This window comes from Condylura cristata, unplaced genomic scaffold (genome assembly GCF_000260355.1).
Source record: "Condylura cristata isolate star-nosed mole 26May11 unplaced genomic scaffold, ConCri1.0 scaffold00026, whole genome shotgun sequence".
In the NCBI taxonomy this organism is placed as follows: domain Eukaryota; kingdom Metazoa; phylum Chordata; class Mammalia; order Eulipotyphla; family Talpidae; genus Condylura; species Condylura cristata.
Genome location: NW_004567127.1, coordinates 6,040,490 through 6,064,990, shown reverse-complemented (window position 1 = coordinate 6,064,990; position 24,501 = coordinate 6,040,490). Strand labels below are relative to the sequence as shown.

The window sequence follows — 24,501 nt, the reverse complement described above, 5'->3', positions numbered from 1 at the left end:
CAGAGTGCCTAACAAAGAAGCAGAAGACCTGAGTTCTTTGCCAGCATTGCTGCTCATGAGCTTTGTGAAAGACTTGTTTGGCTTTCTTGGGTCTCCTTTTTCTCATCTTGGAATTAGAGAGTTTTAATTGTAAGAGTCCCTGTAGTTTTTTGGTCAGTGTTTTCTGCTCTAATAAAATACATCTCCTTTACTCTGAATAGTTTTTCATTTTTCCACATCCCCTGTCATACTGGCAAAAGTCATCTCATCCGTCTGGAAGAACTCCTTCCACCTTCCAAATTACTGTTACTTCATTTAAGTCCTGTTTTTCTTAGGCATTTGCTGGCTATCTAAACTGGATCCTCTTAGTGATTATGTTTCCTACTGATCTGTTTTAGTTTGACATTTTCCTTTGTGCTGGAAACTCCCTGAAGTAAATGTTTCATAATATACTCTAAGCTTTACTGACCTACAGACTGTCCTGAGCATATACTAAGATGGCACCTTTCCCCCAGAGGCCCTCCTTTTACTTAATCCTGTTGTTATAGATCTGCCATTACTCAAAACATCTTAAATGAGCTGCTGTTGAAATTTAGAACAAAATATTCTGCCTAGAAGGAAAGCATCCTTCAGTCAGTTTGCCAAAATATTAGAAAATTTATGATTGGCAATTACATGGGATTAAAGTGTCATTCCTTTGCGGGCTAACACCAGTTATTTCACACCCTATCTTTGCATACTAGTTGGGCAACTGCCTTGTTTCACTGTAGAAAAGGGGATGGAACTTCGATTCAAAAGGTTTCAAGCTTATTTTCTAATGTATCACATTCCTTGGAGAACTCTTACAGATAAGGCAAATTTTTATCTTTGTGTGATTACTGTTTTAATTTAGTTCAAAAGACTTTTACCATCCCTTTCCACTTATATATGGAGAAGTTATTTGATATCTTTATAGTCATCCACTTTAGCAACCATTTGGGACATAGTATATGCTAGCCGGTGCAGTAGATGCTGGTGATGCAAAACAAAAGAAACCAAGTCAGGGACACCCTCTGATCTTCTACTTTACAAGAGAAGTCAACTTAGAATACATTCAAGTGGCTCATAAGTCAGTATGTGATCAGCGCCATCCCAGTCCTGCTTCTACTGTTTCGGCACTTGAGCCATTCCATACTTTGTTTCAAATAGGCGAGAATGTGTCTTTGCATTAAGTGTTCACTTTCACTGGATTGACTCCTTGTCAGTTCTCAGCTTACTTGCTACCTCCTTACAAGGTTTTTACTCACTACCAAATCTGTAGCATCTCTCGTCCTCCCTCTAGCTCTCATACCTTTTCTCTTTTCATCATAGTATTTGTCATAAACTGCCCTTTCTTGGTATGTGCATGTGTGTTTCCCCAGTAGAAAGTATACTCAAGAAGATAAGGGATCTTGTTCATCTTGAATAACACTTTTATCCCTAGCTTCTAAAATAGTGCCCAACAGGTACAGCAGATGACCAATATATGTTTGTCAAGTGAATAGTGAAATGAATAAATGCCAGTGCGGTAAGTCTAAGATGTAGGAGGGTGTATTCTGAGAGTCTTTACTAGGTAACCTAACCTAGAGTGAAGTGGTCTGGGAAGACTTTCCTGAGTAGGTTTTTCAGCATAAGACTGACAAAAAATCTCGCCGAAGGAAATTAGTTTTCTCTCACGTAATGGCCTTATGTTCCATGTTGAAGAGGGCATGCTGATGTGCAAGTGATGTTCTCCATGACCATTCAGGGGCCTTGTTCTTTCCATCTTCTCGCTCTGCCACCCATTGGGTGGTGTCTCGTTGAAAGCTGGGTCTCTGAGTTTCTGCTGGTAGAAAGGGAAAGGATGGTGACAAACTTCACTTGTCACTTTTCATATCAACAGTCTAGCCATTTCCTGGGTAAGGGGAGAGTAGATCTGGATCTGGACCAACAGCTTTGCCACACTGAAAAAAGTGAGCTTTAAGCAGAGACTAGGAGTAGAGAAGTTAGGAAAAGAGAAGGCTAAAGGGGGAAAATGAAGTGCAGGAGGGAACATTATGTGTGAAGGAACTAGTCAGGAGAAATCAAGGCCTGCTCTAGAAACCCACAGCAATTTAGTACTACTGGAGAGAGTGCTTGGGGAGAAGACTAGATAAATTGAGGTTATAAAAATAATCAAGGCCCAGATCTTATAAGACCTGGAAATCCACATTTGGGCTTTTGTACTTTGTTCTAGGGTTTTAAGCCCGAGGTGGGGGGGTGGGGATACAAATAAGCATTTTAAAAAACTTCAGTTGTAAGTTGAAGAATGAATAGGGAGAAGTTTGAAAGAGCAGGCTTGAGAGGACATCTTGGGGAAGTCAGGCTACTGAGCTTAATCATCCAGAATTGTGCACTTAGGGTGGAGAACCATGGGCCAGGAGAGGCGGATTTGATGTCCAGGTGAAAGTCTTCTTCCCAGGCTTGGTCTTGCTTTATTTTTGCACAAAATGTATTATTATTTGCTTACTGTAATGATTATGAATATTCTCTCTGTATCAGTGTGCTGGAGAATATGTACATCTGTGTACATATGAATCGAGGACAAGTGCTGGAGGAAGAAATCAATACACACGGCTGATTTTAGGCTCTTTAGGTCACCTGTTAAGTTGTATCACAGAGGCAGTGACGACAGCTAGTGAAAGCAGCAGGGATTTACCATGATCTGTGGGAGGAAATGAGGACTTCAGGCAAAATATTGAAAAGTCATTGTCCTGCTTGTCATATACCCACCTATTAGATTCATGTTGTGAATTCTTTGTAGTAAGATTATCTATCTGGGGTACCCATAAAATGGGGGGCACCCTTTAAATGGAAGATGTGTAACTTTGTTTTTGGAAAGGCTTGGACTCTGTAGCAAGACCCAATTTTCTTGGTTATTATGAGTACAAGTACCAGTTGCCTTTGCCTGTTCTAATTGGCCATTAATGCAGTGGTCAATTTTGTCATTGTTTTTAAGTCCTTGGAAAGTCAGGTTTAAATGAAAAGACCAGTTGACTGCTTGGAGTCAGGAGGTGCAGCACTTTCAGGAAGTCAGAAGTAACTGTAGTTTTTTGGTAACTGTTCTCCTGTGATTTGAAAATATTTGTAATTTGTTTTAAAGTCCGCTACATACTAAGTTTTTCTGCAGATACTAATTCTGTTTCACATTTTTGTTTGAAAGGTTTAAGCCTTGGAAGAGACCTTAGTTATCATTTTTTTTAAAAAAGATTTATTTATTTATGCATACAGAACTGGGGTACAGGCCAGAGGTGCAGGGGCAGTGAGCAGATTCACCAGAGACAAAGTGGGGAGCAGAACAGGCAGATCAATGAAGGACACTGCTGAGGGGAGCAGCGGGCAGGTCAGGACAGGCCTGCTGCGCCTTGTGCTCACCTCCTGGGCAGGAATCGAACTCATGCTGAACTGGCTTTAGCTTCTTAGTGCTGTGCTTTAACAGGCTGAGCCACCAGGGAGGGCTGACCATAGAAACTTTATCTTGTACCTAAAAAGGACTATTCTAGCTGAATTTCAGAGTGTTATTCAAACAAGAGTGTTGGTTTTGTAGGCTATTTTGATTTTGTATCTTAAGCTAACCTTGAGTTGGTTGAGGTCAGCATGTGTCTCAGTCCTACTTACATTCTGGGTTCTTCCATATGGTGGACTTAAGTTTGTCTTACTGAATAAGTTATAGTCATTTGTTCACTTAAACTTCCTGAGAAGTTTCTTCAAATGTGTATTTTTGTGTGCACAGAGTGGATTTGAAGTCATCAGATACTGTATTTCATGACTTCTTTTCATCATTATTACTTTAAGATTCCATATTAGTAGACATAGAGCTACTACCAGCAACTTTTTAACTCATATTCTCTCTCTAAATACTTTTAGGTGCATAAACATTGTATTTGTATTTTTCTATAGCTTCTTAAAATTGGTAGCTTGCTCAACACATATACACGGAAAGCAAATTTACTTTTTTCATTTTTCAGAATTTGTCTCAACAGATTTTATGATGATTAGAAATGCCTTTGCATATATTTTAATAGGTAAATTTTGTAAAGACACTATTTGGCTTCAGGCTTTTCGAATATCATAGCTTGATGTTATGTCATTGATATAGGTAGAACAAAAATAGTTTGTAAATTTGAAGCCTCACAGAGTTAAATTGTGCTGACTTTAGCTTTTAACTTATACTTTATTTTTCTCATGGTTCATATAAATTATAGAAACTCTTGTTTAAAATAAATCCAGACCACATTTTGGAAATTGAGGGCTGAGAATGTTTTCGTCCAGCTGTCTAGTCCAGTGCAGATGGTTTTTAGTTGCATTCAAGCACAAAGAAATGTACACATTGCTTTTTTTTATGTTTTGTAACATCTTTGTCATGCTTCCTTCCTTTCTAGTTATGTGTTTGTTCTTTTATAACAAGTAAAATTAGACTGTGTATTGGAATGGAGACTACCCCCATATCTCAAGGACCATACAGATAAGGGAGGGACATTTAACAACTGAATGAAGCCAGGCATTTGAAAACCTTCCTAACTCCTTGTGTTAGGGAGGATATATGAGCTTGAATGGCAGAGCCCAAATCATCTCGTGGAGACTGCGTGTGTATATTACAAGAGCCTGTGGTCGATTCTGGTTACACAAGGAAAGAACAGGGCAGATGTGGAAGTTGCCTAATGGAACTTACACCCTATCATTAAATAATTTCAAGTTATAAGGGAAGAATAGGGTGCTGTGAGGAGTGGGTGGGGGTGTGTGGCAGTGATAGTGATGACTCTGTGAGAGCCCTTGTGTGAGTGTGTGTTTGTGTCTGTCAGGTAACAGTTTCCCAGCAGAAAGTCTTCAAAATGTTAGAGGGCCTGGAGGTGAGAGAAAATGGAGTATCTACCAAGAACTGAAAAAGGGCAGTTTGGCTGGAATGGAGGAGTCGGATGGGAAGATTTTGAAAGGTAGCAACTGGATTTTTGGAGCTCTTTTTTAGACGCCATTGAAGATTTTGGACTTTATTCCAAAAGCAGTAGGAAGTCATGGAGGGGAGAGGGGAAGTGAGGTGGTTAAGCAAGAGAGCACAGCCTTCTCATTTGTATAGCTTAAAGATTAAAATCCCCTGAGTGCATTCAAGATTAGTTTGGAGGCTACCGGCTGTTTGAACTAGATGATTCCACTAGGGATAGAGCAAAGTAGCTGATTTGAAACATACTTAAAAGGTAGAGTTGATAAAATATGGGGGACAGGAAAGAGGGATCAAGCAGGATAATGATATTAAATGAGCTTCAGGCACTTTAGATGTATTAAGTCACTTAGTCCTCAGAACCCACTGTTTTCTAGATGTATAAACTGCAACTCATTGCCTTCCTGAATTTTGGCTTCAATGTTGGGTAAAAATATGTGCCATATTATAAGTAAGATAGAAAACTGGGGGTACTGAGGATGGGATGGAAGTTCTTATATTCCATTTCGCACATGTTGAGTTTGTGGTGTCTATAAGACATCCAAGCTCTAGTATGGTGGGGGCCTTTGGATATGAGGATTTGGAATTCAAGAAAGACAAGTCTGGGTTAGAGACAGAGACTTGATCTTTGCACATGACTCATCCTGGAGTTATTACAAAGGGGAAAAGTGCTGGAGCAAAATAATGGTAAGCTATTAAGAACTCCGAGCCATCTGAGGGTTGTACTGTTGAGAACAGGAAAATAAATATAAAGTGACTCGGACTGTGTTGCGTTTGCATTTTGTTCTGAAAGTGATAGCTTTGGGATTAGTCGTTGGACTTTGGAGAACCTCGAGTCTTTGTTTGCATTCAGGGATACAGGCTAGGCTGTTCTCACTTCCTTTACCTGTGTTTTTCTAAGGATAATGTCCTGCAGTTCTTTAGAAGGACATCTCAGTTTTGCATCAGATCCTGGTTGTTTTTTCTCTGCTCTGTTTATTAATGATGCTCTGACAGTGCACTGGCAGAGCTGAACACTGCTTTATGTGTGATCTGAGCAGAGTGGCGAACATTCACTTTCCCACCATATTCTGGACACTATTTCTGTGATTGTAGCTTAAGGTTGAATTAGCTTTTGATGAGAGGAACATTATTATATCGTTTCTCTTTTTTAAAATTAAATTTTATTTTATTTTTACATCATTCTTCATTTTGTGCCTTTTTCTGGTTGTATATTTTTCTTTTACTTTTTTATTTTATTAGTTTATTTTTACATATTTTTGCGCATTTTCCCATCTTAGTATATCGTTTCTTTTATTAAAATGAAAATGTATATGTGTATGTATACTGTATGTACGTACATACACAGACCCGCATATACTAGGTTGTTGGAAAAATCATGGCATATATTTTCTATATTTTTCAAGCAAAATTGCTTCATGGCTTTTCTGACGGCCATGTATATAAATAAATATATATAATAAACACTCACACACATATACTGGTAAATGCTGTATCGCTTATCCTTCTGCTTTGTGTTGAATTTCATTTGCTAGATTTGCTATGTGGTTCCTGCCCTGTTGTTACCTTTTTAGACATGTTACTTAGCAATATTGAATGCCCCGCCCAAACTTGGTTCATTTGTGATTTTTACAAGCATGCCATCTATGTCTAAATTTAAGTAACTTTTTGATTAAAAAGTTAATCAGGGCAGGCATGAAGACAGCTGTGAAATGAGTTCGGTGCCGAAGAGCTTGCCTCTGAGTTCCCTGCTGCCACTGCCTAGCTGTGCTGTTGTGGGTGAATTACTTTAACTTCTGTGCCTTAGTTCTTCCATCTATAAAATGGAAATAATGGCAGTATTCGTTTCAGAGGGTTGTGATGAAAATTAAATGAGTAATGTAGGCGACGTGCTTAGACTGCTGTTTGGCACAGAGTGAGTGAGTGGTCATCCGAGTTAATACTACTGTTATTATTTTATAAACTGTCATAGGTCATCACGGCGCTGTTGTTACTAAGTCTCAAAGCGTTCAAGGATGTGTAATTAGCCCAAAAGGGGAACGTTTTTTGGAAATGTATAAAATAAAGCCCTAGCCAGATAGGCGTTTTCTTGTGGTTTTCATAAACTCAGAGTTGACTTACATGCTAACAGAGGGTGTGGAAACTGAGGGTCTGCTCTTCCTCTCTCCCGATGTAGGTATGGCATCGCAGCTGCAGGTGTTTTCCCCCCCATCAGTGTCGTCGAGTGCCTTCTGCAGTGCAAAGAAACTGAAAATAGAGCCCTCTGGCTGGGATGTGTCAGGACAGAGCAGCAACGACAAGTATTATACTCACAGCAAAACCCTTCCAGCCACGCAAGGACAAGCCAACTCCTCTCACCAGGTAGCAAATTTCAACCTCCCTGCTTACGACCAGGGCCTCCTCCTCCCAGCTCCTGCCGTGGAGCATATTGTCGTAACAGCCGCTGACAGCTCTGCCAGTGCGGCTACATCAACCTTCCAAAGCAGCCAGGCCCTGACTCACAGAAGCAACGTTTCTCTGCTGGAGCCCTATCAAAAATGTGGATTGAAAAGAAAAAGTGAGGAAGTTGACAGCAACGGTAGCGTGCAGATCATAGAAGAACATCCCCCTCTCATGCTGCAAAACAGGACTGTGGTGGGTGCTGCTGCCACGACCACCACTGTGACCACGAAGAGTAGCAGTTCCAGCGGGGAAGGGGATTACCAGCTGGTCCAGCACGAGATCCTTTGCTCTATGACCAACAGCTATGAAGTCTTGGAGTTCCTAGGCCGGGGGACGTTTGGCCAAGTGGCTAAGTGCTGGAAGCGGAGCACCAAGGAAATTGTAGCTATTAAAATCTTGAAGAACCACCCCTCCTATGCCAGACAAGGGCAGATAGAAGTGAGCATCCTGTCCCGCCTCAGCAGTGAAAATGCTGATGAGTATAATTTCGTCCGTTCGTATGAGTGCTTTCAGCATAAGAATCACACCTGCCTTGTGTTTGAGATGCTGGAACAGAACTTGTATGATTTTCTAAAGCAGAACAAGTTTAGCCCACTGCCACTCAAGTACATCAGACCCATCTTGCAGCAGGTGGCCACAGCCCTGATGAAGCTTAAGAGCCTCGGTCTGATTCACGCCGACCTGAAGCCCGAAAACATAATGCTGGTTGATCCGGTGCGCCAGCCCTACCGAGTGAAGGTCATTGACTTTGGTTCCGCCAGTCATGTTTCCAAAGCGGTGTGCTCCACCTACTTACAGTCACGTTACTACAGGCAAGTGGTACCTGCTGGAAAGCATCTTTTAGACTACAGATCTGTTCTTAGATTTAACATACACTGTATAGTGCTAAAGTAACAGTGAATTCAGTTACAAATTTCAAGATAGAAATCACATAGTGTCTTTTAGTTCCTTCCATGTGTGGCATGAATTCACTCTGATTCTGAAAGTTATAAAGTTATTCATTCTGATGCTAGTTGAATTAACTAGCAACTGGCCTTTCTATAGTTCCATTATATGTAAATCTCCCATTTTAAGGATAGCTTCTTATTCTGATGAATTTGGGTATGTGTGCCCTCTCTACCCCGGCCCCCCCCCCCCCAAGTTCATATCTTGTCAGGTAAATTGCTTTGGAAATAACTCCAGATTTAACTCTACTTAATTTTATTCTTTTACATTTTCTTTCTTGTGCAACAGTGAAAATTACATTAGATGATTGTTTAGGTCTCTTCCTGTTTCAGCATTCTCCATAGTATTTTCAACCTAATTGTTAAGAACTTCTTTGGCTATATTTGGCTATTCTAGAATGGCCTGGACTTGAATATCTTATACTTTAGTGATTTATTTTTTCAGATTGATGTTTTTAAATATCTTCAAATTACTGGACCAGTACTTAAATGGTAGTGTATACAGTTTTTTCATCTGTTTATTTTAAGAAATTTGGTATTTAATTTTAATGGCCATTGTGAAATACACATCTTACACTTATCCAATCAGGAAATGAAATAATAAACAGACACAAAAAAAGATAACCCACAAAATATGTCTATCAGGAGGTATGTTCACTATGTCAAAAGCTGATATAAATTTTGAAAAAATAGAAAATGTGAACTAAAATTCCTATAATATGTCTGAAAATAATTTTTCTTGTAAGGCTATTTTAACCTGTAAAAGGACTAAAAAAATACACTATTTGTATGTATTTTTTTCTAATTCTGGTAAAAATGACTTAATATTTTAATTATACCATTTAATATTGGTAAATACAGTCACAATTTTCTGTAGCTATCACCTCTTATTTCCAAAAAAATTTCACTACCAAAATAGAAACTCTGTGATAGTTCTCCTTTCCCCCTGCCCTCATAATCTCTCTTTGACTTCCTTTCTCTATGAATTTGCCAGTTTTTGATATTGCATGTAAATGGAATAACACAGTATTTCGCCCTTTGTGTCATATTTATTTCACTTAGCATGTTTTCAAGGTTAATCCATGCTGAGTCATGTTCCAGAACTTCATTCCTTTTTTACAGCTGAGCACTACTTCATTACATACAGAGGCCACGTTTTACTCATGCACTTATCTGTTGGTGGATGCTTGGGTTCCCGCCACACTTTTGGCCGTTGTACGTAATGCCGCGATGCACATTGCACACAACGTGTTTAGTCCCTGTTCACAATTTTTGTGTATATATGTAGAAGTAGAATTGCTTGGTCATAGTAACTCTTTCCTAAGTAGCTTTATGGAATCACCACTTTGTTTTCCATAGTGGTTTCACCATTTTACATTCTCCTCCCCACCCCTCAGTAATGCACGAGGGCCTCTGTTTCTCCAGGCCTAGACACTGCCTTTTCTTTCTTCATCTTTCTCTTCCTCTGCTTCTTCCTCCTGTCACCACCCTTGTATGTGTGAAATTCAGGTATTTCATTGTGGCTTTTGACTTGCATTTCCCTAAGTATTGTTGTCATTGAACATACTTTCATGCGCCTTTTGGCCATCTGTATATCTTCCTTTTGGAGAAAAATCTATTCAAGTCTTTTGCCCAGTTTTGATTTGGATTAGTATTTTGTTGTTTAGTTTCAGGAGGTCTTTATGTATTCTGTGTATTAGTCACTTATCAGGGTATTTACAAATATATCCTCCCATTCTGTGGGGTTGTCTTTTACTCTGTTACTAGCTTCATTTATACACAGGTTTTTAAGTTTGATGAAGTCTAATTTATTCATTTTTTTCTTTTGTCACTTGTACATTTGGTATTATCAAGAAATCATTGCAAAATTAAGGTTATTTATGAAACTTCCTGTGTGTCTTCTTTCTAGAATTGTATAGTTTTAGCTTCTTACATTTCGATTTTGATCCCTTTTGAGTTAACTTTAGACTATGCTATAATTTTAGGGTTTAATTTTATTCTTTGTACATATTTAGTTTTCCCACACCATTTGCTGAAAAGACTTTCCATTGAATAAGTGTGGTCCCCTTGCTGAAATACTTTGACCATTACAATTTGTCTCTGGGCTCTCTATTTTCTCGGTTTATATGTCTGTTTGCCAGTACCACCAGATACTGATTACTTGTAGCTTTGCAGGAAGCTTTGGCATTGAAGTATGACATCTCTAGCTTTGTTGTCTTTCAAGTTTATTTTTGCATATGGAGTCCCTTGAGATCCCATATGAATTTTTGGGATTAGTTTCTATTTCTGGGGGGTGGAGTTGGGGGGAAACCCTTATTGTTTTATGATAAGGTGGGACCCTGAATCTGTAATTACTTTGGATAGTACTGATCTCTTACTAACAGCTAAGTCTTCCAGTCTACCTTCACTTATTTTCATTTCTTTTCTTTTTATAGTTTTATAAAACAATGACATTTCTGCTACAAGATGGAATAAAGAAAAGCCTAGAGCTTTTGGTGTCTAGTTTCATGCTGCCCCAGGCAACTTGGCTAACTTTGAGAATCTTACCTCCATTTATTTATTCATGACTTGAGAGATTTAGGTTGCAATTACTTTTTCTTGTGATGTACTGATTTAAGCAGTCTTACTTCCACCCACACATGCACACACAGAGCACATTCTGCACCTACAGGTGCACTGGAGAGTTCAGTTCTGCATCCCACTGGGGAAGGTCAGGGGGAGAATGCAGCCTAGAGTTGATGAGCTCTGGCTTTCTCCATCTTTTCTTGCCTGCAGGTGTCCTTTAACTATTTGTCTGCCCTGTCAAAGAGAAAATGTGGTCTTTTGTGGTAGAAGCAATTTTAAAATTGAAAAAGGCAGAGCAATTGATAAGAATCATTTTCATGAAATTATTTTTGGAGGGTTTTTAAAGAGTAAAGGATATCTTAAGTGTAAATAGTTCTAGCTGCTTAGTTTGCACTCGGGTATTTCATTAGAATAATTTTCAGGTAGGTCACTGCTCTTCACCCCTTTCTTATTTTAATTTAAGCTGCATTTGAGTAATTTGCTTTTATTATGTCAAAAAGATTTTCAAACTTTATATCCACTGATAATTACTCATCAGTAAAGCTTCCTGAAAATTCACTGCATTTAGATGTTTACTAAAGGAGTAATTTTAAATGGAGTTAAGTTTATTCCTTAAAACAGAAGTTCTGAGTGTAACACTGTGCATAATGAGGTTCACTACTGGGAGCTTGACTACTTTACTGATAAATATCAGTGTTCTGTTTTATCACAGTATTACTGATAGTGAGCAAATGCAATGGCAGCTTAGCAATTCATTTTTATCACAACTTTTTTCCATACTGATTCTTTTGATGTTACTTTGTTGCCTGATGAGAATTTATTGAATTCTCACTCTTACCTTTCAGAAAACCTCTGTGCAAACCTATTTGGTAGGTGTATTCATTCTGACTGCAAAGCCAGCCTTCCTTCCTTTTACTCTTCTTTTTAGTTTACATTGTTTCATCTTACAAATAACATGCCAAAATATCAGTTGTCATATATCTCCCCTCCCACCCCCCCAGCTGTCTCCAGTGACCATAAATATGGTACATGGCTTGGTCAATGGAGATTATACATTTTATTCCTTGGCTAGCAATGGATGTAAATGTACACTAATTCTAAGAAAAGTTGCAAGTTGCTCTCTTTGAGGTTTATGTTTGCGGTGGAGAGTTTATCATACTGAAAAAAGCATGCTAAAAGTTTACCATGCTAAAAAGACTTAGTGCTTTTCTATTCTGAACAACCTTGCTGGCCTTTATTTAAAGCTGAGATCACTTTGTTATGTATGGAAGGGCTAGGTCTACAGAAGGAAAGCATATTTTCAGTTTATCCTAGACATACAATCCAATTGTGTCTGGTTTACAGTTTCACTTAAGCCACAGATGCAGCAAGTTACACTTTATGTAACAGCTCTGATCTGGTAAGTATGTTTGATGCTTTTGAGGTAGGCAGAAAGAACACGAAAATGGGCAGACAATGAAGATAGGCATTATTAAGCGATTCTAACCTCAGAGTTGCTCTGAGTTCCAGTAACATCAAGCTTTATGACTGCTGGAGATTTTCAACTTGAAGATTTTTGAACTCAGGAAATCAAAGGACAAGGATTTTTTTTTCTCCCACCTGGCTGTAGTAATTAGAGCGTGTATAGTATTTGTTCTATAGGACGGGCATATCTTCGAAAAGAAGCCCTACCATGTCCAAAGTACAGTTAATGTCATTTTCCTGCCAGAGTGAGTGTTGCCATTTTTTCCCTCTTTCCCATGCCTAATAGGATATCTTTTCTTATTGCCCAGATGTTGGAATGCCAGAGCTAGAAAAGGACCTGGAAGAATAGTTATCTGAGCCTTTTATTACACAGGTAGATATGATTCAGGGCAGGGTGAGGGGCACCCCAGGATACCCAGCCTTGCCAGTTCTAAATAGTTCTGCCATCTACCACATAAAGACAGACATACCCTTCATGTCTAAGGCCTTCAGTGGAAGGGAACTTTCATACATTCCATGTGCAGTAAGGAGATGAGAAAGAATACAGGTTCTAAACCAAGCATGCAGGTTCTCCAATGGTTCTCTGCTCCATGTACCTTCTCCAGGTCGTTTCTGAGTCCCCTTTCTCTCCTTCTTCAGTCTTCTCTAGCTTCTATGCCCAGCTCCTTCTGTAGGGTGGGGCAGGGAACCTGGAACCTCCTCTGTCCCTGGGGACCGCCCTGTTACAGATGGAGTAGAACCAGAATTTCAGTGTCCAGAGTTTATGTTGAGGGATTGAGAAATAATGGAGGCCAAGGGGAAGGATGATATCACAGGGAAACTATTTCCAAGAATTATATTATGAATTCAAAGTTTAAAGCATTCTTTCTTAATAGAGATGAACTTGCTGTAAATAATTCCTTTTTATTCAGTTAAAAGAGAAAATAAGTTTAGTGTTTTTCCTTACTAGAGTTTAGGTAAATCTAGCATTTCCCAGCTTTGATGATCATGAAATGCCCTATGTAGACAGCAGCCTTATTTTTATTTTTTACTGTTTTCATTTTTTTCTTGCCTTTTTGTATGGTAGATGTGGTAGTTAACTATTTTGCATGAATTTTTGTAGAAATCCTTAGCTACTTTTGTTGATCCAGAAGCAGGGTGAAATCAAATGGAAAAAACTGATTCCAGCCAGTCTTAAGGGTTATTTTGTTTAATGAGGCTTGAGGCCTGAAATCAGTATTTTTCTTAATTCCATGCAACTTTAAACTTCAGAAGTCCGGCACTAGTGGTCACATTATTACCCCATTTTTAAAGACGCCAGTTATTGAGTGGCCCAGCCCATCGCTTTTGTGCCTTTGGGACATTAAAGTGTCTGTCTTCCAGGTCCAGTGGGAGTCATAAAAGCAATTTGCCACCCTCCAGTTGATGTTTAGGACTCTCTAAGCCCGGTTATTTTGGCAAAAAACCATGTGCATTGTCCCTGTCAGCTGTATTTGGCACTGCCATGAACTTGGAAATTAATGATTATGCTCCCTGAAAATACAAATTTTGTACCTTCTCCATTTTAGAAAAACGTGTGTCTTGGGACTCTTACCCTCTAGTTTATTAATGCTATGAAACTTGGGCTGCCTGAAAACATGCCAAATTAATTGAATTCTGAAGTTCCATCAGTAATATGGGACTCCAGCCACCTGCAACAGAAGTATCACTTTAAAAAAAAACAAAAACCAAAATTAGGACAACAGTTCCCTTTTACTGGCTTTTCAATAGTTTTAAATCTATGAAACGTGCAGTTGCATTACACAGCTCATCTTCTATGGCTTTCGCAGGAAGGTGCTTCAGGGTTTGGTTACAAACCCTGCTTCTGTGCCCATGGGAAACCTTGGAAAGGTGTTATTTGATTTGCCACCAGGAGTCACTGTGTTGTTCTTTGCTTTGTACACATAAACAATCTCTTGCCTACATAGAATTCAGTTTCTTCTTGTGGATAAACACCTTCAATTTTAAACAGCTCTGAATTCCTGCTGGTTTTAGAGATTATGGTAGTGGCCAGTAAAAATGACCTTGAACTACAACCTGCCAGCCATGTTTTAGAAGTCTTGTTTCAAGCAAGCCTCCACAAGCCTGATGGCAGAAAGAGAAGCAGAGGCTCTGAAACTTGAATAAAACTTCTAGGTTCTTTATTTGCCTGACATCAGTTCATATCAGTTAGTACAAGAACTAGGGACGATAGTGTTCTACCCATAGCTGTCAGATAGTGTAAGTTTCATCAGGTCTGGACCTTCTGCTTTCTCTGACAAGGGGTCAGGAAAGCTTCTATACTCTGTGGAGTTTTCCAGTTACTATACCCTGTTTTCTGAGGTTTGGCTACTGTTCATAGGTATTTACTTGGGGAGGATATTTTTGTTTAAGGATATCTTTTTATATCCTCTCTGCTCAATCTTTGTTTATCTCACCCCCTTTTTTCCCCCCCAAAAACACAAAAAGCAACACTAAGTACATTTTTCTAGAAAGTCAAGTTTGGGAAAACGTCACTTTTAGGTGGCTCCTCATGGAAAGAACAGCCTTTCTATTTAGTTTTTGTTAAATGAGAGATCTGAATCTGGGCTTTCTTCACAGATTTACATTCTGTGGCTTGTAAGAAGGAAAGAAAATCTTTTCTGTGAAGATAATCACGTTTAAGAACTTGGACCTTGTATCTAAACTGCCAGGGCTCCACAGGCTCCATCATTTACTAATTGTGCACCCTTGGGCATTTAACCCCTCGGTTCCCAGTTTCTTAATCTGTAACATGGAAATGATAACTTTATTACATAGAATGTAAAATGCCATGGATTGTAAGAGGCAACACTGTGTACCAGTAAGAATGTAGAAATTCTCCCATTAAACTAAAATATACCATTATTGGCAAAAATCCTAATTTCAAAGATGTTAAAATATGGGGTACAACTGTGCATCGCAGAGCTGAGGGCTTAGTATTTAGTAATAATGCCTGCTTTCCTAGGGCTGTTGTGAGGATCAAGTGACTCCACATTTATCGAGAGAACAGACTGGCACAAAGAAAGCACTGTGTGTTGCATATTATAATGCTATGTATTCATGTTACTGTCATTAACCTCCTTTATGGGCTCATTTAACTCTTAATTTTAATGACAGTTTAAAAAATGCCATCTTTAGCACCATGCCAGATCACTGTATATGGATATAAAGTTTCTTAATTTATTTATTTAGAGATAGTATAATATACTCAACTCTAGTACAACACTGCCAGGACTCAAGTTCTCTTTATGCTAGTTATTAACTGTGATTTCGGGCAGACTAATTTAGTATCTCTGTGCCTCAGTTTCCTTCTCTGTAAATGGAGATGATTTTGCTTTGAATGTGTTCACATATATAAACTCTTGGTTGATGGCATTTCTTAGTCTTCTCCTGGCTACAGTTAGTGTCACTTTTTATGATTAAGTGTTATAGAAGTGGATATTTTAGAAAGCACTAGGAACTCGAAGTTTCGAAGTAATGATAATACAATAACAAATTGTTGTCCAGCTGACACACAGTGCTTGCCATGTGCCGGTGCTGGTCAAGAGCTACTGCTTAAACATGATTCGTATTCATTATTTTTTAAGCTTTGTGACAACCCTTATCTCTACCTTATGAATGAGGAGCCTGAGGCACAGAGACGTAATTGCCTACAGCTGTTAAATAATGAAATTAGGATTTGAACCCTAATAGTTGGCTCTTGAGTCTCTAGGTCAGGTGCTGTTATAGCCCTTCAGAAGGCATTTCTGCCACAGAGGGGTACTTACTGGCTAAGCCATTCAGTTGGTTTTTCCATGATTCAAAAGATGCTCAGAATAAAAGGAATAAATCTATAATCCCCTCTCCACGATGTCAAAACTAGGAAGCTCTCAAACTCTATAGTCTTTCTAACTTTGATTCAACTCATTTATTGGCAGGACCTGAACTGTCTCAATGTAAAGTTATTTAAAATCTTTACTTAGTTGGCCTACTGTGAATACTCATATATTTTGTTTCAGAAATACTAATTTGATTATAGGGTGCTTCTCTAAATATCCATTGTGATCGTAGTTTATGTATGTTACTACCTTTTTGAAATATAAAAACTTGGGAATTCCAGTACATATGTAGCCCTGCAAGTTTTGAGAGATTTGGATGAGGGATTTTATACCAAAGATACTTTTTAAAATCTTGTTAAATTGATGTACATTTAGATTACAGTAAAACAAAGCTCAGTCAATGTAATTATTTTCCCCAGATAACGTTTGTTTGTTTGTTTGTGTAGAGCCCCTGAAATAATTCTTGGATTACCATTTTGTGAAGCTATTGATATGTGGTCATTGGGCTGTGTGATAGCTGAGCTGTTCCTGGGATGGCCTCTTTATCCTGGTGCTTCTGAATATGATCAGGTAAGAGTGTTTATTTAGCTGTTTATTACTGAAGTAAATTTGAGAGGAAGATGAAGGACAGTAGGGAAAGAATAGTCTAATTAGAAAGACTTTTTAAAGTAATAGAATTTTCTCTACTGCTTCTTAGTCTAAAGTTGCACTTGCAATTTTAAATTTTAAAAGAATTTTGTTTTATTATTTTATATGATACTTTTCGAGAGCTGTACTAATTATTAGAGGGGCAATTTGGATTAACGAGTATGTCTGGTGAGTTAAGTAATGAAAGTTAGCAGCAGACCTTTCCTGCCTTGCCCTGCTAACCCTGTTGGTGATGTGTTTCAGTAAGTCTGCTTTTGTGTTCTCCAAAAAAAAAAAGTGAAAGGAAAGGAAAGACGAGGAATCAGAATTTTAACAGTGAGATATCACTCATTTAGAGCTCTTATTTCCTTCTATAGATGACACACTGAAGTCAGCACCCTCTATGTACTGAAGCACATTTGACCTAAGAAGCTGTCACATTTGTTGGGTCTCTGTGGCATATGTAAAGTACGATTTAGGAGGGATATCATATGAATTGAAAAGTATTCTGATAAATGCCCCATGTTTCAAAACAGACAATCTTTAGAAGACATGCTACAATTTCCTAAGGATCTGGTCCTGAGTGAAAGTTTCACCATGGACATAAATTATGAATCCTCATTTCTTGTTTAAAAAAAAAAAACAAAAACTCTAACCACTGTACAATAAGCTTGGAGTGTAGAGGCTGCTTTCATTCCACCAGTGTCTCCTCAGTACATTATGTTTGGCACATGGTCGGTACATGAGGTATTTATTTTATTTAGAGAAATGGCTATCTGGAATTACTAAAAGGGAAAAAGAACACAACTCTTTCCCTGTCTGACTTAGAATTTTTGACTCTTTGGTCCATTTTAGGGTAGATATAGCTTTTGCCAACTTCCAAAATTTTGACCCTGAATATATCTTCAAATGAAACAAAAAATGAGTTGCTCATGTGGTAACTAACTAGTTCCATTGTGCTTTATAATATTTAGTGTTTTACCTTGCTAGAAATAAGCCAGTTTCCTTATTTTACAGCAAAAAGTATGAGGGAGATTAAATAGTTGAACCAAGTCATTGATTCTTTTTGGGATCTTAGACCCATTTGAGAATTTGAGGAGGCTTTGTATCTTTTCAGAAAAAAATATATACAACATTTTGTGTATAAATTTAGGGGATACATGGTACCTGGATTAAAATACCTTGTTCTGGGTAATTGCAGTCTCCAACATGTCATTCCTAGGTCAAATGTTCTGTGACATCTCTTCAACCTTACTAATCAGATTGGTATGATAAGTTTTCTTAGAAACTGGAACCAAATAAATTAGGTTTAAAAGCCAAGATACAAATGAGGCATTTCTTGCAATGAAATGATTGTTATTTAAAGAATTTTTGTGTGATGCAGAGATGTGAAACTTGGATAGCAGGAAGGAGACTTCCTTCCATGCTGAATAAATAGGATGCTGCTGTGGTAGTGCAGTTTCAGAGTAGTTGGTGTATTGCTGACATATAAAAGATTCCTAAGGCAGAATCCTTGTTTTTATAGCTGAACCTTAAGAACTTAATTGAGATATAATCTACATAATTCAGTTACTAAGTGTACAATTCAGTAGTTTTTAATGTGGCCGGAGTTGTGAACCATCACCAGATCAGTCTAAGAACATTTTCTCACTTCAAAAATATACTCAGTGAGAATCCCATCTCTCCCCAACCTCTACCTGCCTTTGGCAGCCAACTAATTCCTCTATAGAGTTGCCTTTTCTGGTAGAACGTATTCATCAAGTACAATATGTGGTCTTTTGAGGTAACTTGTTTCACTTAGCAATTTTTTTTTTATCCATGCTGTAGCAGGTATCAGACTTTCATTAGTTCGTTTTTTTTTTTTTTAAGATTTATTTTGATTTATGCATGCATGCAAGCACTGGGGTATAGATCAGAGGTGTGTGGGGGTGAGAGGATTCACCAGAGACTGAGTAGGGAGCAGAACAGGCTGATCGACTGAAACACACTGCCGAGGGGAGCAGCGGGTAGACAGGAGAGGTCTGCTGGGCCCTGTGGGTCCCTCTCTGGCCTGGGATCAAACTCATGCTGCAGTGGTTGTGGATATCTTCATAGTGCTGTGCTTTCACCCCTGCATCACAAGGGAGGCCCCGTTTTAACTCTTTCTTTTAGGTTTTTGAGCTCTTTAAAGTGAATTTTTGTATGTGGTATGTGTAAGAGTCCAGTTTTACATTTTTACACATAGTAATTTAGTTTTCCATCACTGCTTGCTAAAACATTTCTTTCTCCATTGATTTATGATGGTGTCCTTGTCAGATATGAAAAATATAGTGGTTTATTTCTGTTCCGTAGATCTTTATCCTATATCCCTGCTCTTGTACCACACTGTTTTGATTACAAGGAGCTTCATAATCAATTTTGAAAGCAGGAGGTGTTGAGTTTTCTAATTTTGTTCTTATTCAAGATTATTTTGGTTACTTGGGGCTTCTTGAGGTTCTATATGAATTTTAGGGTAGCTATTTCTGCAAATAATATAATTAAAAAATAACGATTGTACTGAATTTGTACATCACTTTGGGAAGTTCTACTATCTTAACAATATTATCTTCTGATCCATAAACATTTACTAGGTTTTCTTTAGCAATGTGTTGTAATTTTCATAGTTTAGGCTTATACTTCCTTTTTAAAATTTATTTCTAAGTACTTTATTCTTTTGAAGTGCTGGTAAATGGAGTTATTTTTGTTAATTTCATTACTAGTTATAGAAATACAATGATTTTTGTCACTGAACTTATATTCTGCAACTTTGTTGGGCTCTTTTTCTAACAGTTTCCTAACATCTCTAGTCTCTGATTTTTTTTTTGGTTATGATTTTCTAACTACAAGATTATGCCATGGCAAACAAAAATCAGCTTATATCTTTCTTTTCAATCTGGATTCTTTGTTTCTCCTTTGCTTACTTGCTTTCTTTTGAACCACTAGTACAGTGCTGAGTAGAAATAGAAAGAGTGGGTATCCTTGTCTTTTTCTTAATTTTAGGGGAAAACATTCCATTTCTCACTATTAAGTATAGCATTAGCTGTGGCTTTTTCCTAGGGATTATACTTAGATTTTAGAGCAGACATTTGAGTCTTGAAGTCAGGCATTGGTATCCTCTTCTATATAATAGTTAATGGCTTCAGAGTTCTTGAAAAAAATTAATTTTTCAAAGTAACAATAACACTTTGCATAAATGTAAGACGTGTTGCTTTATTTTAAACTTATGCAAAAAAGCAGTAGCAGAGAATAGTTTCTTGTTCTACCTTTGTAACAAACCTATTTTATTCTACAATGTCAAATTTTTTTTAGTGTTTTAATTTTATAAATATATCACTGTAGAAAAACTACAAAAGATGCCAAGAGTCAAAAATGTAAACCTCTAGTAGCTTACCTCTCAGAGATAACCTGGTGTGTGTGTGTGTGTGTCTGTCTGTGAAGTATGTTAAATTTCATCGTGTTTGTTGAGTAACTGCTTTGTGTCAGGTACTCTACTGGTGGTTAGTTGAATTGCATTCACAGAGGTTATAGTTCTGTGATGGAAAACAGACTCTAAGTAAATAATCATACAAATATTTATATAATAACAATTGAGATAAATTCTATAAAGGAAAAATGTAATTTAATGTGTGCATAAGCACGTGTCTCTCTTGATCATTTATAATCTAATTCCTTTTGGTTAGACTCGTTTTCTCCCCCATTGCTACCACCCTAGTCCAGCCTGTCTTCATCATTTACTAAGACTACTGGACCTCTTTGCAGTTGTTCTTTCTGGAATGCTTTTTTTCAAAACACAAATTTCCTCAGGCCACTTCCCAGGAGTGGTCTGCCACGCCATGTGGGTCACCCACCGGGTGGGTAATTGAACTCATGCTGAAGTGACTTTAGCTTCTTAGTGCAGTGCTTTAACCTGCTGCGCCACCAGGGAGGGCCCTAACTACTTAAATTTATGATATGAGAGAAGGGGCAATTGACAGGAGTGAGAGTAGCCAAGAAAGAAAGCTTTCTGGGAAAGGTTTTTCTTTCTTTTTAATTGATAATCTATCAAAAACAAAGCAAATCTTAGTAACCTATGAAATAGTATTTAGGAAACTACTCTGTCTAGAATCTTGCCAACGTTTTCTGAATTTTGTGTCAGAAGTCTACAAAGAGCTAAAGAAGTTTCTTACAACCTTTGCAAATTGAATTTTCCTTATAAATAACTGACAGAGTAACAAAAAAGTCACTGAGTAAATATTTGGTGTTAACTGTGAGTGGGTTAGCATATGTATGTATTTACAGGTTAATTTGAGTTGTATTGATCAAAAAGTTAATTTCTTTGCAGTACCTTTTTTGCCTACAGCTAATAATACCTTAATATATAAGTTTTTAATAATTTCACTCTTTAAATCAATTCTTTGGTGTTTCAGATTCGTTACATTTCACAAACACAAGGCCTGCCAGCCGAATATCTTCTCAGTGCTGGGACAAAAACAACCAGGTTTTTCAACAGAGACCCTAATTTGGGTTATCCACTGTGGAGACTGAAGGTCTGTTCCCTCCCTGTGCTGCCCATTTCCTTACTGTCCACTCTTAACTTTGAGTTCAAAATTTAGTTATTAAATTCTGGAGGGAGAAGTAGGGAAGGAAAGGTATGTATGTACGGGAGTAAATCCTTTGAAAAATTATTTCACTGTACCCATTTTGTCTTACCCTTAGTTAACAAGACATTAAGTTCTCGTCATTTGACTGAGATTATTTTGTATGTTTTAACCGGCAGCCTCGAAGGGAGTATAGAGAGTACAGTGACTCCAGTAAGTGTTAGGAAGAACTGAGTAATTTAGTAATGACTGTTTTTGAGATAATTTTTAATAATTACAACAAGACAACATGATTTTCTGACTGCCCACATTAAAGGCTTTATGTATTTTCTTGAATCAAATATGTACCTTTTACTTCCGAGCCAATTTTTCTAACTTGAGAACTTTGAGTTACTTGAGTAGCCTTGAGTGCCTCTGAGCCCTCTGAGTAGCCAGCACTGGAAATGTCGTTTCATTGACAGTGATGTTGAGATAAAATTGGCAGTGTTCCTTGCTACCTTCAGGATCTGTGCAGTGTCATTTTTTTTCATGGTTATTTTAATGCTGTTGAAGGGATGGCCAGACGGCAGCGAATCACAGGATTCTGGTTGAAAATTAATTACACTTTGCCATCCTTGGTTGGCAAGGTCAATTCTTATTTCTTTGTATTCTGGCTTTAATTTAGAACAATATGTGAAAATAGCATACAGTGAAAATTTTAAAAACATGTATTTTTATAGACACCTGAAGAACATGAGTTGGAGACTGGAATCAAATCCAAAGAAGCTCGGAAGTACATTTTTAATTGTTTAGATGACATGGCTCAGGTGAGTATAGCCATGTATTTATCTGTTTCCTTAATAAGAAACACCTTCTGTTGGTTCTATTAAAGATAGATTCAATTTGTTATTGTCTATTATGTGTCTTCATTTTTTACAGACAATGCATCAATCAGTCATTAATTGAAAGAACATTTAAGTCTTAGAGAAGGATACTCTTAGACTATTTCTCCTTTTTAACTGGTCTTGTATGTTAGCATTTTGAAATATTGTTTATGAAGGTTTCTTCCTTATCTATCTTCTCCACTAAATAAATATTTCATATGCGCATTTATGTTCAAAGTTTGTTTAAACACTTGACACTTGTTATGGCATTTAATCTTTTCAACAATGGAAACTTAAAGTTGAGTAATAATAGTCACTTCTGCTTAATTTACTTGATTCAAATTTTAAATGAAAAGGCTATTTAGCTTTATTTCTCAAAAAGCCTATCAGTTGGAAAATTTTAATTAGTATAAGTGCTTACACCTGTGAAAATGATGAGCCTATAATACAGTTGTCTTAGATTTTTCTCTTGAGCACATATGTATATATGTACATATATCTGTGTGTGAGTATAAGTAGGTAGGTAGGTAGGTAGATAATTCGGAGAGAAAGCAGATATTTAGTGCCAACATTAGAAGTTAAGTGATGAAGTATAATATTTCTAAATTTTCCTTGCCAGGTGAATATGTCTACAGACTTGGAAGGAACAGACATGTTGGCAGAGAAGGCGGATCGAAGGGAATACATTGATCTGTTAAAAAAAATGCTAACAATTGATGCAGATAAAAGAATCACGCCTCTGAAAACTCTTAATCATCAATTTGTGACAATGACACACCTTCTGGACTTCCCACATAGCAATCAGTAAGTATGGTGGGCTCTGGGGCATTTGCCATGGCGTGGTTCTCTGTGGCGTCACCGGCCTACAGTTGAATGGAATTGTCACGCGAGCAGCAGCTTTGGTGCTTGCGTATTTGGCTGATACTTTTTTTTCTCATTGAAAAATCATGCCATTAAAAATGAAATGTGTATTTTTCCTCTTTATGGTTATAAAAACTCTTGATTCATTGTACTCACAGTACACAGAGGAAAGCAGAATGTTAGTCTCTAGTCACCTTGCATTATTACTTGCTGTCTGTTTAATTTTCAGCCTTTGTTACAGTGGATTTTTCACTTCTTTGCAGTGTTAAGTCTTGTTTCCAGAACATGGAGATCTGCAAGCGCAGGGCGCACATGTATGACACAGTGAGTCAGATCAAGAGTCCATTCACCACCCACGTTGCCCCAAACACAAGCACAAACCTCACAATGAGCTTCAGCAACCAACTCAGTACAGTGCACAATCAGGTATGACGTGATTTTCGAATCTGAAACTTGGTGGGATAGAAACTGCAAAGGCATGTTGAGCTAAAGAAGCCAGTCTTTACCTTGGTGGGCTTATTGCTTCATAAGAATTTTCCACTTGTCAGAGTGATGGAAGACAGGGTAGAGTAATTATGCCTGTTAGCCACATGTTGACAAAGATTACATACAGAGGCCTAATCCATGCCCTCACAGTCTTAACATAGTAAAATAAATGGAACAGACTGTTGTATTAGTTACTGGTTAGTCAAATTTACCTTTTTAAATATTAGCTGTTTATCTGGTTATGGTACTACCTGATATATTACAGAAGTTCAATTAGTACTTTCTTCGTGTTATGTATACGAGTTATATATACACAATGGAATATGTATTTTTTATAAAAAATTTTGATGTTATTTATCAAAAATGATACATTCATGCCATTTGCTGCAACATGGATAGAGCTGGAAAGGATTATGCTCGGTGAAATGAGCCAGAAGGAAAAAGAAAATATTGAATGCTTCATTTATAGGAGGAATATAGGGGAATCAAATAAGGGATCAGGAAAAAAATATATAATAAATTATAAAAACCAAAATTAACAGGCAGCTATAAATTAGAAACATTCTGTAAGGGAGAGGGAGGGAGAGGATCAAAACAGAGGAGGGAAGAGCACAAGGGACGGTGGTGACAGTGCATGAGGACCTGGTGGGAACTACACCTGAGAGGAGAAAGTATACATCGAACAGAAATAAAGAATGATGTAAATATACATATATAAATTCTAAAATTTGTTCTTTGAACTACCTGATACGGGTTCTCATCTATTGAGAGTTTGTACCAATGTCATGACATACGCAAGTAGAATATATTCAATATGCAGAACATATATATTAGCTCTCTCTCTCTCTCTCTCTCTCTCTCTCTCTC

The 24,501-nt window shown here is 37.6% G+C and overlaps 1 protein-coding gene across 1 annotated transcript in view; it reads left to right on the top strand.

The window, feature by feature from the left end:
• Positions 1-7,129: 7,129 nt before the first annotated feature.
• Positions 7,130-24,501, top strand: part of HIPK1 (homeodomain interacting protein kinase 1) — a 35,645-nt gene continuing 18,273 nt past the window's right edge. The window contains exons 1-6 of the mRNA XM_004689628.2: positions 7,130-8,205; positions 16,649-16,772; positions 21,254-21,373; positions 22,144-22,230; positions 22,907-23,091; positions 23,412-23,574. Of these exons, the coding sequence (XP_004689685.1) occupies positions 7,130-8,205; positions 16,649-16,772; positions 21,254-21,373; positions 22,144-22,230; positions 22,907-23,091; positions 23,412-23,574 (1,755 nt within the window). The remainder of the gene's footprint in view (positions 8,206-16,648; positions 16,773-21,253; positions 21,374-22,143; positions 22,231-22,906; positions 23,092-23,411; positions 23,575-24,501) is intronic.